The sequence below is a fragment of the Engraulis encrasicolus genome, chromosome 7 (assembly GCF_034702125.1).
Source record: "Engraulis encrasicolus isolate BLACKSEA-1 chromosome 7, IST_EnEncr_1.0, whole genome shotgun sequence".
Taxonomy (NCBI): domain Eukaryota; kingdom Metazoa; phylum Chordata; class Actinopteri; order Clupeiformes; family Engraulidae; genus Engraulis; species Engraulis encrasicolus.
The window spans coordinates 52,045,050-52,059,338 of record NC_085863.1 but is presented as its reverse complement, the minus strand read 5'-3'; the positions used below and the strand labels follow the sequence as shown (position 1 = coordinate 52,059,338).

The 14,289-nt window shown below is 46.1% G+C and overlaps 1 protein-coding gene across 1 annotated transcript; it reads left to right on the top strand.

The window, feature by feature from the left end:
- The first annotated feature begins 6,613 nt into the window (after nucleotides 1-6,613).
- Nucleotides 6,614-13,909, top strand: amer1 (APC membrane recruitment protein 1). The gene is made up of 3 exons (XM_063203901.1): nucleotides 6,614-6,671; nucleotides 7,538-8,791; nucleotides 9,196-13,909. The coding sequence occupies exons 2-3, from the start codon at nucleotides 7,640-7,642 to the stop codon at nucleotides 11,512-11,514; spliced, it is 3,471 nt and encodes a 1,156-aa protein (XP_063059971.1). The 5' UTR covers nucleotides 6,614-6,671; nucleotides 7,538-7,639; the 3' UTR covers nucleotides 11,515-13,909.
- The last annotated feature ends 380 nt before the right edge of the window (nucleotides 13,910-14,289 follow it).

The following is a 14,289-nucleotide window of genomic DNA, read 5'->3' as shown; positions in this document are numbered from 1 at the left end:
AGCATATAGGTTTGACATTTTTCCATTTGTGCAATGGCAGTGGTACTAAATCTGGTGCACAACACTCTAATACAAAGAATACAACAACATCCACATAACGTGAGGATCGCCGCAAATATTGCAATAGACATGATTATGGACGCTGCCAACTGTCTGTATTTGCCAACATGTCAGAGAAACCATCCCACACTGAAGTGTCGACCCTGGAGTGGTCTTTCATTTTCTTTTTGGTTGAGGGATCCCAGTCCCTCTATCGCCCTGGTGAGACTTCCGTCAGCTGCCGTATTGTTCGGTATGAAGGAACAACATTGATAACCAAAAATAGAGCACACACTCCTATCGGCCAAAAGCATATCAACCGCAATACGAGATTGGAATGCGATTAGGCAGGTTGCCTTCAGTTGTTCATGGATGGCCCTGAACTCGAATTCAGTTTTGTTGCCCAGCGCCTGCACATTATAGTGGATGTTGTTCATTCTGTCCATATTTTTGTTTATAGTACACCACCAACATACAAATGATTCAAACCCTGATGCAATTTGATTCCACATTGTAGCTCTCTTATGTTTGTTTTAGGTTAGGTTAAGGGGTGAAGTTTCAGAACAAGGTTTCATTTAACATGTGCCCTATACACATATTTGTTTGATGCACTGATTAATCTAAATATCTCTCCTGTTTGAGACATGTGCCATCCACATGACTCAATAAGACTTAAGTAATTTCCGAAACAGACTTTGAGCACAGTAAATGATGAGAAGTAAACATCTTCCAACACCCTCCAGTTCATGGGTGCATGAGTGATTCTACGATTCCCCTACGCTTTTGGCAAAAGCAAAAAGTCAATTATCAGTATTTTTCCCAACTAAATGACCTAGATGTTTACATAGTGCCAAACAAACAAATTGCCAAGCTTAATCTTAATAGTTAGTGGAATTGGCAAATCAAATCCACGGACTTAAAAGTGTAGCCGAATCAGAGAATCACTCGCATAGCCTACATCAAGGCAGGCTTTTTCAAACATTTGTTTAAAAAAAATAATAATAAGCTCTCAGAAGTCAACTCATCCACACACAGACATTAGTGTGGAGGAGGTGCGCAGTTGTAACAGATTAGAGAGCATTATCATAGAGAAGAAACAAAAAATGTTTTGTTAGTAGACAAAACAAAACCCAAAGCCGACAACCATTCTCTCATAATCTATAATCAAAATAAAATAGATAGCTCTACATTCCCGGGAACAACAATTTATCAAGAGCAAAATTATGAAAAAGAAAATTACTCTGGTCAGTATCTGACTATTGTGGCTCACGTTTACATTAGAGTTCCTTACAGAATAGGCGATAACGCAAACTGACAAAATGTGGTGTTGACCCACATAGTTCATCCAATATAGAATGTAGAAGAAACATTAAGCATGCCGTACAAAATGACTATACCCATAGTATTGGCTGTCTTTACATGATAGTTAGGCCTGCATAAATCACTTTGTAACAGAACTGAAATATATATATTGCATTCAGTCCTCACTGTCCTTTTGTCATGAGGTCATGGTGATATAGGGGCCTAGCCCAACTCCTGCCAATAATGTCAGTACATTCAAAAATGTATTTTGTAAAAATAAAAAAATTGAGTATGAGTAATATTTGAGAATCCAAAAATATTTGAGAATCCTACTTTCTCACACCATTCCAAAGTTTCACTGTCATCACCCAGGACATACAGATCACTAGATCAACCAATCAAAATGTAAGAGATAAAATGAAAGAAAACACAAACTGCCATTGTAAAATACGCAACTTTAAAAGAAAAATGAAACAAACAACCGGACAGACCCTTTATCTAAGGTATAAAGGTAAGACCTTGTCTAACTTTAGGTCAAACTTTTCATGGTTTGAAAGAAAGAAAAAAAATAACAGTTGTTATTTTATCAGTGTTATAACTAAAATTATTTACCCCAATTGAAACAAAACAAACTCTGGAAAATCTTGTGAAACTTATCAAATTAAAAACAAAATTCACTTAACCTAGCGATCATTGGTATTGTCTAGGTTCCTTCCATTCACATCAGCTGTGTTTCAGCTCGTTTCCATAACACTGGGCCTGTTCCTCAAAGAACACAAAAAAAGTATTATAGGGAAAACAACTTTCTTTCATGTACACTCAAGCCAGATCAATTTGAAATCAAATCAGAGCAAAAAATTATTGACTTCATGTATCGGCTACATAAAACATTTTGTAACGGAACTAAAACCTTATTGGCAATCAGTTTTCACTTTGATTGCAAGTTGACGACTGAAATGAAAAGACAGAGTTAGACAACTGTCTCTTTGTTATAAATCAAACAAATGAAAATATAAGGACCCCAACGTCATCAAATTCAAACTTTTAAAAGCAAATAGAGAACATGACATGTCTCATCACACACCATGTGAAGCAATGTTCACACTTACAGTATTAAACTAATGACAATGATAGATATTTAACATAACTTTAAGCTTTGGTATTGTTTTATCTAGGTCGGTGTTCAGTTTTTTTTAGGTCTTATTGTCTTTTCAGTGATAAACAGGTGGTTTAGCATACACTGTTGGAGGTTTCAATATTAAGAGTCTTTCTGTCTCTGCCACAGAAATTTGCATGTTTATAGTTGGGCCTGCTGTGTCTGATAAGGGTGCCTGCAGAGGACCTTGGGCTACTTAGAGAGAGCCTCTGAGCCTTTTAATATCTATCCGAGCTAATGTAAACATCTACACATAGGACACTGTTATCTTTGCTTGGGCGACGTTGTCAAGCGCCTCTGTGTATTCAGAGTCTAGTTTATCAGAGTCAACATTGTGCTCCAGTCATTAAAATAAACCATTAAAATTAAAATTATTAATTCATTAAAATTAAACCAAACCCATGTCCATTGATCAATTAACTCATCAAAATAGAACATAATAAGGCAAGAAATTCGATGAAATAAAACAAAGAAATAAGTCATAGTTAAACGTCAATCAAAACAAAATGACAATCCTAAATTTCTAGAAATGTTCAGCACATGTGACCTAACTCTCAGACCAGGTCCAAATTAGGTTTACTCACAGCACCTTTGGGCCATCAAATAACGCCTGCGTTATTTCAAGATCTCAAACCCATTGTTCTTTAAAAAAATATAAGAACAAGGAGAAAGCTTCATCTATTCTTTAGAAGAAACAAAGACATTTTGGTACTGTAAATCATGAAAGCAAACTCTTTTGCAACTACACTACACTACCATGACAGTGCACGGGGCCTTTAGTAATACATTATGACTTGGTCATTGCCATTCTGGTAACAGCTAATTTATAATGCCGTGTCTTAAAGGCTTAAACATTAACATGTTAACTTTCAATTGAAAATAGTAAAGAAACAACATAACTCCACAACCCCGTTTTCTCCTAATCAAAAAATAAATGGGTAAGAATGTGTGGAAAAACAAAATCATGACAAAATCCTACACCTCAAAGTTGAATTGTATAATAATAATAAAAGGCTTATTCTTATTTTAAAAATGTTGTTTCAACATGTGCACTCCCAAGCTCCAGCTAACTCTGAACACAATAGAGTACCTTCACTAAACACTCAAAAAAAAAATTCTTCCACTCTCAGACATATTTAGGCACTCACTCCACAGATACACACGTACACTCCACAGACATATATACAATCTTTCTCACACACACAGTGGGGTGTCCCACTAGGACAATTCATACAACAAATAGGGCCCACACAGACAGACAAACAGATATCCATATTACTTGCCTTGTATGACACAGTGTTATACAAATACAATTATTATTATTATTATTATTATTATTACTATTATTATTATTATTATTATTATTATTATATGGTAGGCTATCTGAGACATTAACTGCTCAGTGAGTAATCCAAATGGCTGTCATTTGCTTTTTTTTTTAGCACCAGAGTCACAGAGGAAACGTACGGGGGTCCCTTGGACCAGAAGGGTAATTTCAGGTCTAATTTTTTCTTGGAAAACAATCCCTCTAAGTTTAGAACGACGTCTACCTCTTCCACATCCCCGTCCGTTTCCTCATTATCATCAAACCAGTCATCGGCCGAGGGGCCATGCCCGTACGGTCGATACTGGTGCTCTCGGTCTAGTCAGGAATTTTGGTGTTGGCCTCGACGTTGGCCGTGATAGTTTTGGTGTTCATTGTAGTGTTCCTGTTGGCCCTGCTGGCCAGGCCATAAATGTTAGGTTTGTTGTAGACAACTTTCCATTAAACCCATAGTTTTTTACCCAGTAACACAGCGGTGCTACTGCACTAGGGATTTCTCTATGCACGATTTTCCAGTCCTTGCATTGCATTTCAGCAAGGAACTTTTCACTTATTTTGCTGTTACTGCCCCCCATTTTGTCTCTATGAATTTAGTCCAACGTCACAACACCTACAGTGCCTCTATTGTTGGATACACTTTTCAACAAGATAGCGATCAACGATCGTTTGTGGTAAGATTCACTTCAACCTCACAGGTGGGAATCTTCTTGCATACAGGCTTCCACAAAGACTCGCTATTTGGACCTTGTTGTATTGGTATGAAACGTATTACCGAGTGGTAATACGAATCCTTTCACGCACACTTTCTCTCAACGCAGAGAACACAGAATTTAAACTAGTTTCTCGTACTAGGGGAGTCTGCCCTCCCTTTACGTTTACCTGATAGAGTCTAGAATTGTCAGGGTTTTGTCTTCTCTTATTTTACCGTCTTTTCATTCAATCCTTTTTAAATAAAAATAAAAATGTAGGCCTACTCACGATTCTCTGGTCTTTTCAAGATTCCCGTCAACGTCGGATCCAGCCTGCGAGGGAGAGACCAGTCCCGGAAACGGGTCTTAGTGCTGTGGCCACAGACTTTCCTGGTTCCCTCCTCGCGTGCTGGAATCGTCGGGTATCTTGGGATCCGGTTCTGAAGGACCAAGTAAATGTTAGGTTCAAACCCTTAACATTTGTAAATATGAAACACCTGAAATGAAAGACACAGAGAATCCTTAATTAAGTTTCAAACCGGCTTGGAGAGCGGATGGGGAGAACCGTCAGCTACCATTTTCCCCACTCGTTCTAAACGATGTAATAGCCATAAGTCATATTTATTGAAGGATTTTCCCTGATAACAATTATCTCTTATCCGCTAAGGGGAAAAGGGGGCGTACCCGGATAGAGATTAATTCATTCACACACACACACAAACACACGAACAGGCCTTGGCCCAGCTCTTTGTTGTGGTAAAGTGGCAGACAACCTAATCTCAGGAATGCCTGATACAGAGACAGAGACAGAGTCTCCGCACAGTTCAGTAATTTACTCTGAACTCTCAAACAAGTCAAGAAAGGCACATTTGTATAGAAGCAAAATGTTTGAATCATAGCTATAGAATAATTAGGCTATAGGATAACATGTTTATACAGTTCCAACACATATTGTAACTCCATAAGGCACAGAGTCACAGAGACAAAATGTGATGCTTATCCGTTAGGGATGTTGATTTTGTTTAGTTTAGTTTGGTAGATGACAGAGCCGAGAGCATTGCTGCCAGATATCCGACTTATGGTGCCCAACAACTCCTAGAATGTCACACAACATTGTAGCACTGACGCTTTTACTTCACCCCTGGCTACTCCACAAATCCTGCAAGTCAGACCACTCAGGCCTACAAGCAGTAGGAGACGGAGCAAGGCATAAAACACACAAACATATTAACATTTGACAGTACGGGTCATTACAAATGTGGGCTATTAAAAAAACTTCATCAACTTCATAAGCTGTGTTATTAATGGTGATTATGCATAGGCCTACACTAGAACTCTGGCTGCAAATCTGAACAGATATCACTCAACTTATGACAATTGCATAGGTTTTATATTAACTGGCACATTTACCACATAATTCAACTGTGAAAAAATATGTACACACTATGTGCAGTGTGTACATATTTTTTCACAGTTGAATTATGTGGTAAATGTGCCAGTTAATATAAAACCTATGGACCGTCAGTGATACTAACATTGATTTTATTCGGTGTGGAAATCAACTAAAATTGGACTGTAGCCTTAACAACAAAGATACAGATACAGACCTACAATACCCACCATGCAATTTGCCTCTACCCTTCCAAGAGCAACAGGAAGCTGTCTGCCAGGCGTTAGCTTAGCGCGCACCGAACGAACAACAAAGTGAATAGAGTCCTAACCAAAGAGGCTTGAGACAAGAGGGCTTACTCACGTCATAACAGCGTAGTAGGAAATGATGGCGAGGGGAGTACGGAAATGTTATTCACTGTGGAACAGGTCATAGGACAGCGTGAATGTCTGTCAGCTGTCCTTAATTACCCCCAGCAATTACTGCTGACCAACAGCTGCCGTTACTTGGCCACAAATTATCCATCATGGTGTCGCCCCCACTGACCATGTGCAAGGGAGTACGAAAATGGCATCCATCGCACCCACTGACCAATGACCATGCGCAAGGGAGTTAATTTTCCATCCACTCGTGTCCTCAGGCAACGCCCCCGTACTACACCGTGGCCAATGCATTCCCCGCCAGGAGATTGTTCTTTCTCTTGAGTTTCTTTGGTCCTAACTGAATGCACTGTTTATTGTGACTGGATGTAGCATGCTAGCGTCAGTCAAGGTGAGATATTTTTGTAATGCACAGAAACGGATTGCGCAATAAGCAAACAAATATAGTGCATGCAAATAATACACCACGCCATTGCATTTGTCAGCCAACGAAACCCGTCGGTGTTTTTATATAGGTGAAGTGAGGAGTCAGCCAAATTTGACTGTAGACATAATGTTGGCTAGCAGACAGACACACATCTGTGATCATGTCTAGTGAAAACAAAACACATTCTGCAATTTGGATAGCTGCAGTGTTGAGCAGAACACATAAACACGATACAGTTGACGGGTAATGTTGCATCTCAGTCTGGTTTGGGGAATACAATGATTCATTTCATACTCAGGATATTTCACGAAGGCCTTCGCTAATGGTTGGCTAGTGAAGACTTGTGAAGAATGAAATCTCACAACTTACAAGTTTGAACCTCCTGAACATTTTGCCCTAGCAGCTTCTATGAAGACGGTTTACTATTCCTGAAAATGAAATACAAGACGGGCTGTCTGGCACATCTGCGACTTGGCTGTGGTCCATATTGCATGCATTGCTAAGTTAGCAAGCGAGATTGCACATGGGTTTTCTTTGTGTCTGTAAACAAGTCGCAGCTGTTGATGAGAAACTTGGACTTTCTGGTAAAATGCATTATTTCTTAGTTTAATACAGATAATGGTGCTATGTGGCTACTGCTTTAAGTTTGAGTTGACTCACTGTGCGAATGTATTCATCATGTTTTTTGTTGAACCAGAATGGTTGACATCAGGACATAGTAACCTATGTATGGAAGAGTCATGACTGAAGCAGAAAGATTACTGCCTGTGTAGGGTAATCAACATGTTTTTTTTTGTTTTTCTAATAATATGTCCTTGCTATTATTTCAGGTGTGGCATGGCTCATAGCTCGTTGGAGATACCCAAGTCAGCATCTTTATGCCTTGCAGCTGATGATGTCTCATGTAGCCGGCTGTGTTAATCTTCACTGCCATGGAGTCAGCCGGTGTGGTGGGGAATGAGCTGCTGAGCGAAGCCGACATCCTGGAATGCATCTCCCCGGAGCCGGCTCAGCCGCCCCCGCAGCAGCCCCAGGCTGGGAAACTGAGGAAGACCGCCTTCAAGTTCTTCAGCAGCCGCAAGAGCATCTGCGTGCTGCCCAGCTTCTTCGGCGGCCTCGGCAAAGGCCAGGGCAAAGGCTCCTCCAAGACCGGCGTCACCAAGAGCAGGACACACGACGGCGTGAGCAGAGGATGCTGGGACGACGGCGTCAGGGGAGGTGGCGGCGACGTGGCGGCGGGGGACTTTGAGTTCCGCACGCCACGAGACCTGGGGGGACTGGCGGGTAACGACTCGCAGAAGGGGGCGGCTGACGCGGCTTCCAAGTCCCAGTTCTGGCAGCGGCGGGGCTTGCGCGGTCTGTTCAGCAGCATCAGGAGACACAGGCGGAGCAAGAATGTGGAGCTGGAGAAGATCACCAGCCTGGAGATGTTGCCCAGTTCCTTTAACGTGCCTGACGGAGGTGCCCAGAACATGGCTGTTGCTGGCCATCACAACAGCAGTAGTGGCAGAAGCAGCAGCAGCGACTGCCTCGGCCTTGGTGGTGGAGTGTCGGAACCGGTTGTGCCTGACTCGGACTCAGCTGGCGGCAGGGAACGAGTACCAGCGTCCGTTACTGCCGCCGAATGTATGACAGCTGACGTGCTAGTGCCTGAAAGTTGGAGGAGGGGGATTGAGGGAACCCCCGAGAAAGGAGAAGAGGGAGAGGAGAGGAGCCATGCAGAGGAGGAGGTAGCTGGTGGAGCTGCGGTCGTCTCGAGGGGCGCTCCACCGGGCACCTCTCGACAACCTCTGTGTGCCGACTCCGAGCTGGTGCGGCTAGCCGAACAAAACCCAGACGTGGCGGACCCCGACCTACCCGCTGCGTCCTCCGCCTCGGAAAACGCCAGCCTGGTGTTCGGCGACGTCTCGTCCCTCAAGAGCTTCGACTCGCTGACGGGGTGCGGTGACATCATCGCCGACCAGGATGATGACAGTGTGGCCGAGAGCTCCGTGTCTGGTGCGGGCACGGGCACGGAACGAGAACGCAGTGAACGTGGCAGCCGCAACGGTGGCAAGCGCAGCTCATGCTTTGTGACATACCAGGTAGGGCTGGGAATTGTCAACAGCCTCACAATACAATTCATATCATGACACAGGGGTCACGTCAAGAACCGATACACATTACCATACACATTGCAATACATGCGATATGACGCAATACAATTGTGATTTTTCTTATGCTGAATGCCATTGAATGCCAGAATGCAGTGCAGTTACATTGTAATTCTTTGGTCTCATTAACATTGCTACTTTATAATGACAAAAACTTGGACTACTGGCAGCATGATTCACATTATAAGAGTAAATGTCTTCTTTCTACTGATTAGGCTGGGCAATGGAAAAGACCTTTGGCTAATGCATATCACGGTACAAGAGTCACGATATGATATGCGTATCCCATAGAGACCATTGTCATGACTCATTTTTTTGCACACCTCTACCACCAGGGCGGCGGCGAGGAGATGGCCACTCCGGAAGGGGTGGATGACGAGGACGGCGACGATTACCTGCAGAGCCTCTGGGAGAGCGAGTCCAGCAACGAGGTCTGCTACGTCCCCATCCAGCAGACCACGTCGTCCGACAGCCTGCCCATCACTCCGGACCAGCCCATCAGCTTGCTCAACACCATCACCATCACCACCAGCTCCAGCAGCAGCAGCGGCGGCACCACCATCAGCAGCAGCAGTCCGTTGGGGGTACTCGAGACGGTCCTGAGCCCCGGAGAGCTGATCACCCCGCAGAGCGACCGGCAGGAGTCGGCACCCAACAGCGACGAGGGCTATTACGACTCCACCACGCCCGGGGCTGACGAGGACGCGGCGCGGGAGAGACCCAGGCCCGAGCGACTCCCGCGCGACAGCTACAGCGGGGACGCCCTGTATGAGCTCTTTGAGCCCGACGAGCGTCTGTTGAGCCCGGCGATGCCTGACGACGCCTTCCTGGGGCTCCAAGTGCCGGGGGGCAGTGCCGAGGGCAAAGCAGGGAGTCCCGTTTACTCCGTGGCGACGGGCGCTATGGAGACGACGGGAGCCATGGAGACGGAGGAGGACCGGCTGAGCAAGATCCAGCAGGCGCTCCTGTGCTGCGAGCTGCAGAGCCTCCGCAAGACAGCCAAGGAGTCAGCATCGTCGTCGTCATCGTCTGCCTTTAACCGAGGGCCCTACTGCCCCGACTCGGAGCTCCCTCTGATGGCCAAGAAGCACCCAGACGAGCCCCTGAGCCCACGAAGAACCAGGATGGCCCCTGGGCACCTTTCCTTAGAAGACACCAGTCCTCTTTGTGACACCGGCCTGGGTGCCCAATCTCCAGACAATCCCCTGTACTCCCAGATCCCCAGCCCGATGCAGGACGAGTCTGCGGCTGGACCCTACCTGCAGCGCGACCAACACCAACTCCACCAACACGGCATGCTACCGTCCAGCCACGACCCCCACCCTCACAGCCACCACCACGGCGGACCCCACTCGCAGCCCGTCTGCAGCGGAGGAGGCAGCAAGTCGGCCAGCCAGTCGCAGGAGGAGCTGACGGTCTGCTTCTCGCAGGCGCTGGTGGACTTCACCAACCGCTCGCAGCACCACCAGCACCACCGCGTCTTCTGCAACTCCACCGAGAGCCTGGACCTGGACGGCTGCTCCGAGTCGGGCTCGCCGTTCGGCCAGACGCTGCGCGGCCTGCCGGCCATGGTCACCTTCGACGTGGTGGACATGGACAACGAGGGCGAGTTCGAGCAGCAGACGGAGCTGGAGCTGGGGGAGGGCGAGGCCGAGGAGGAGCTGGCCGCGGCGGTGTCTCCGTTCGGCGGCGAGGCGTTTGGTTGCGAGGCCTTCGGCGAGGACGAGAGCTGCTACCTCCGCAAGGACGCCTTCGCTGAGTGCGACGAGCGGATGTTTGACGCCTACGAGCAGAGCTTGCTGCTGGGCGGCGCCTGGGGCATCACCAGCCTGCCCAGGCACCTCAGCTCGGGACGGGCGTCCTCGTCCTCCCGCCAGCAGCCCGCGCCTGCTGCGCTGGCCCTCAACCGACGCAGCCGCTCGCTCGACACCGACAGCCTGGAGCTGTGCTTGAGCGAGGCGGCCGGGGGCGAAGTCCTGTACGAGCCTGTGATGGCAGCGGGGTCGCTACATCGAAGGAAGAACGGCCACCACCACCACGCCACGGCCTCTGCCAGGCCTGTGGTAAGGGACGGCTGGAGGCACGGCGCGGGTTCGGGTCACGAGGAGCGGCTGCCAGTTCCAAACTCATCCCCGCTCTGCCAGAAGAAGTCTTCCATGAGTGGCCCAGTTGTTGCTGCTGCAGACGCGTGTCCAGCCAGTAAGCAACAAGCTCCGCACACTGTCATCAGGCCCTCCAACCTGCCTCTGCAGCCGGGCTCCAACTACTGTGGCCCGGGGCAGGGCCAGAGCCGGGGTCGTGACCTGACAACACGGTCCGCTGCACGAGGGGCAGTCGCCGGGGGCAACAACAACAACAGCAGTGCGTTTCTGGGATCTGGCAGTCAGGCGTCAGGACAGAGTGGGAACAACAACATGGACGTTTTCTACCACTGCGGCTTCGCGGAGGCCGGTCAGCCAGCGGGGCAGCAGGGTAAAGCTCGGCCCGTTGGGGTGACGCAGGGGGTCCCCCACCTGTGCTCTGGGCCTGGAGGGGGGCCGGGCGGCCCCTGGGCCAGACAGGACAAGGAGAGAGACGTCAGGGGTAGGAGCGTGAGGAAGGGGGTGGAGGTGGGGTATGGTGGGTCGTCTGGCCAGACCAAGCGCAACACATGAAGCAATGCACCCGCCAGATCCTCTCCCTTTCTCCAGCAACGTGCAATCGGCAGGTGGAGATCCCAGCTGGGCTTCTCCTCAGCACTAGTCGTCACTTCCAATACCAAATCAGGGGTGCATTTCTCGAAACCATAGTTGCTAACTACGTTAGCTACTTTGTTGTTTGCCATGCAATTTCCCATTGGCAACTACACAAGTTGCTTACAGGCTAATAACTACGTTTTCAATAAACGCACCCCTGCTCTCATTCACCACCTCTCTCTTCTCTGCTTTCACTGCCTTCGTTTCTCATTCTCTTTATCTTTCTCTGTCTCTCTCTCACACTTTCCTTTCTCATTCCTCTCTCTCCCTTGCTACACTATCTCATACACTCTCTCAATCTTACACCCCTTTCTCTCTCTCTCTCTCTCTCTCTCTCTCTCTCTCTCTCTCTCTCTCTCTCTCTCTCTCTCTCTCTCTCTCTCTCTGTCTTAATCATGTACACAGTACACTCATGCCACATCATTTTGCCTTGTCCAGTTTCAATCTGTATAACTATGTTTTACTGAACTCTGTTGCTGATGAATAAGCTCCTTCACAATTCCCATACATTTGTTTTCTAACGTGTTTTGTTGTTTTTGATGGCACACAACACAATACTTTTGTGAAATGATGTTATCTATGTAGCGATTTTATGATAAGGTCAACCGCTCATAGCTTTTTGCTAAAAAAAGAAATACAAATGGGCCGTGTTTAACTTATTGCAATGATAAATTGTTTGTGAACAACAGAGTATGAGTGACACAGTTTAGGTGCTAGCACTTGAAATTCAACACATGCCATCACAGTGCATTTGAAGTGTCAAAAAAGTATATTTTTACACATCATTTGTGAATGTTATTTTTTAATGTATTTTCTTTCTCTTTTTTTTTCTCCTGTATTTTCAGATATTTTAATGTTACACTACCAGTGTTAGTGTTTACACTTTTTTCCTACTTGTGACAAATTCAATCTTCATTCGTACTTGTTTTTTTTATTATCGATTGTCCTTTTGTTGGTTGAATATTTTTTTGTAAACGTGCAAGTCACAGATGCACACAGTAGTGCTGGATACTCTTGGAAAAAAATGGTTCTCTCACTCCGACATCTTTCAAAATAGATGGGGTTTGTTACACACACACAGGTCAATTTAGTATTCTCTCTACGAAGTTACTCTTGTGTGGAGAAGTGAGCCATCACCTGCCAACACCAAGCGCTGGCATAATCCGTCATTGACTTTAGACTCTCCTGCCCAAAAGCTGTTTTCTTCTTGAGCAATTTAAAACTGGATCAGGTGCATTGATCTCACACACCTCTCTCGCCTGCTTTGAAGTTAGGAAGTGAAAGCTATTCTAGAAACTACATGATGGTGTTGTGGTGGGACAATGTTCAATCAGTATGTTGTTACCAGTTGTCGAAAATGTTTCAAAGTACCGAATAGGTTACCTCAACTAGTATCGTTAGGAGAAAAGCAGTGACTGAAAATACTATACGTAGCCTACTTAGTGTACCCACAGCTTAGATATATGTATCTGTATCTACGACTGAAGATTTTAAAGCTTTTTTGCATCGCTGCCCTGTTCCTCCACATGTATTGTGAGTTGAACGTTAATGGACCTAGCCAGTGAGTGAGTGGGCATTTTCGAATGTAAATCACTGCCGTGTAATACACTAAATGATGTAGCCTAGCACCATCACCTAAAAGCATGGCACACGTAGGCCTACAGTACATCTGCCTCATGGACAAACGCGAGTAGCACATCACTACACAAATGTATATTGTTTTTTTTTGTTCTTCACTTTGTTCTCATGCTTTATATGATTGTGCTCTGCTGTGTCGGCAGAAGGATCTTATATTTGTTAGTCAGTGAAGTCGGACACCAAAGTCGATTCCTGTGCTCTTAATGTATCCGCTGTCTTGTCTCCAGTGCTGGAGAAAATTGAGGGATGGCGAGAGTGTGTGTGAATGTGTGGAGGGGGGAAAAGGACAAAAACTATCCTGTTTCCCGTGACTAAATTGGTTTTTAAAGTTGTGTCCTGGAGTTTTGTGTTGATGCATTGTTGGATCTAATGGTTTTGAATGTGCACATGACATTCTTCACTCTGCCATTCTGCCCCAAGCCCAGACAGAAAAGAAAGTAGTTTTGTACCCATGTATTTATGTATGTATAAAAACACAGGCAATGAATGTTGCAGTATCTTTTGTGCAGAGCATTTTTAAATGTCCCTACTGCCTTTCACCATGTCGTTCCTGCCACTGGCAGGACAACCACACTCAATTAGAAGAGAACTCGACATCACCTTTGGTGCTTTAGTGGAAACTCAGAATGAAACACTCTTTGCAGCCCCCCCCCCCCATTCTGCTGAAAATAAACACCATCTTCAGTGATGTCCTGTCATTGTGTTCTCTGTGTGTGCTTGCGTGTGTATGTGTGTGTGCTGTCCGTGACTGTGACTGAAAGAAAACTACAAAGTGTGCAATGCCATTCCTTCTCTTGTCAGGCTGTCTCCACAAACTTGTCAGCGGCAATATGGGGCCCAGGCTATTCCAGACAGGCGGGCTGTGGTGGGAGTTTGCTCAGGGATGCAGTGAACAGATGTGCCACTGCTCCTCAGAGAATGCCTGTCCTGTGACAGCTGTGTTTCAAAGAAAAACACTCTGTCGTCAGCCTGCCAGCCTGTTTAGACGCTGGCTCTCACACGCTCCCATTTTTAATTTAGCGCAAAACGTCGAGTCATAGCAGCAGCAGCAGAACG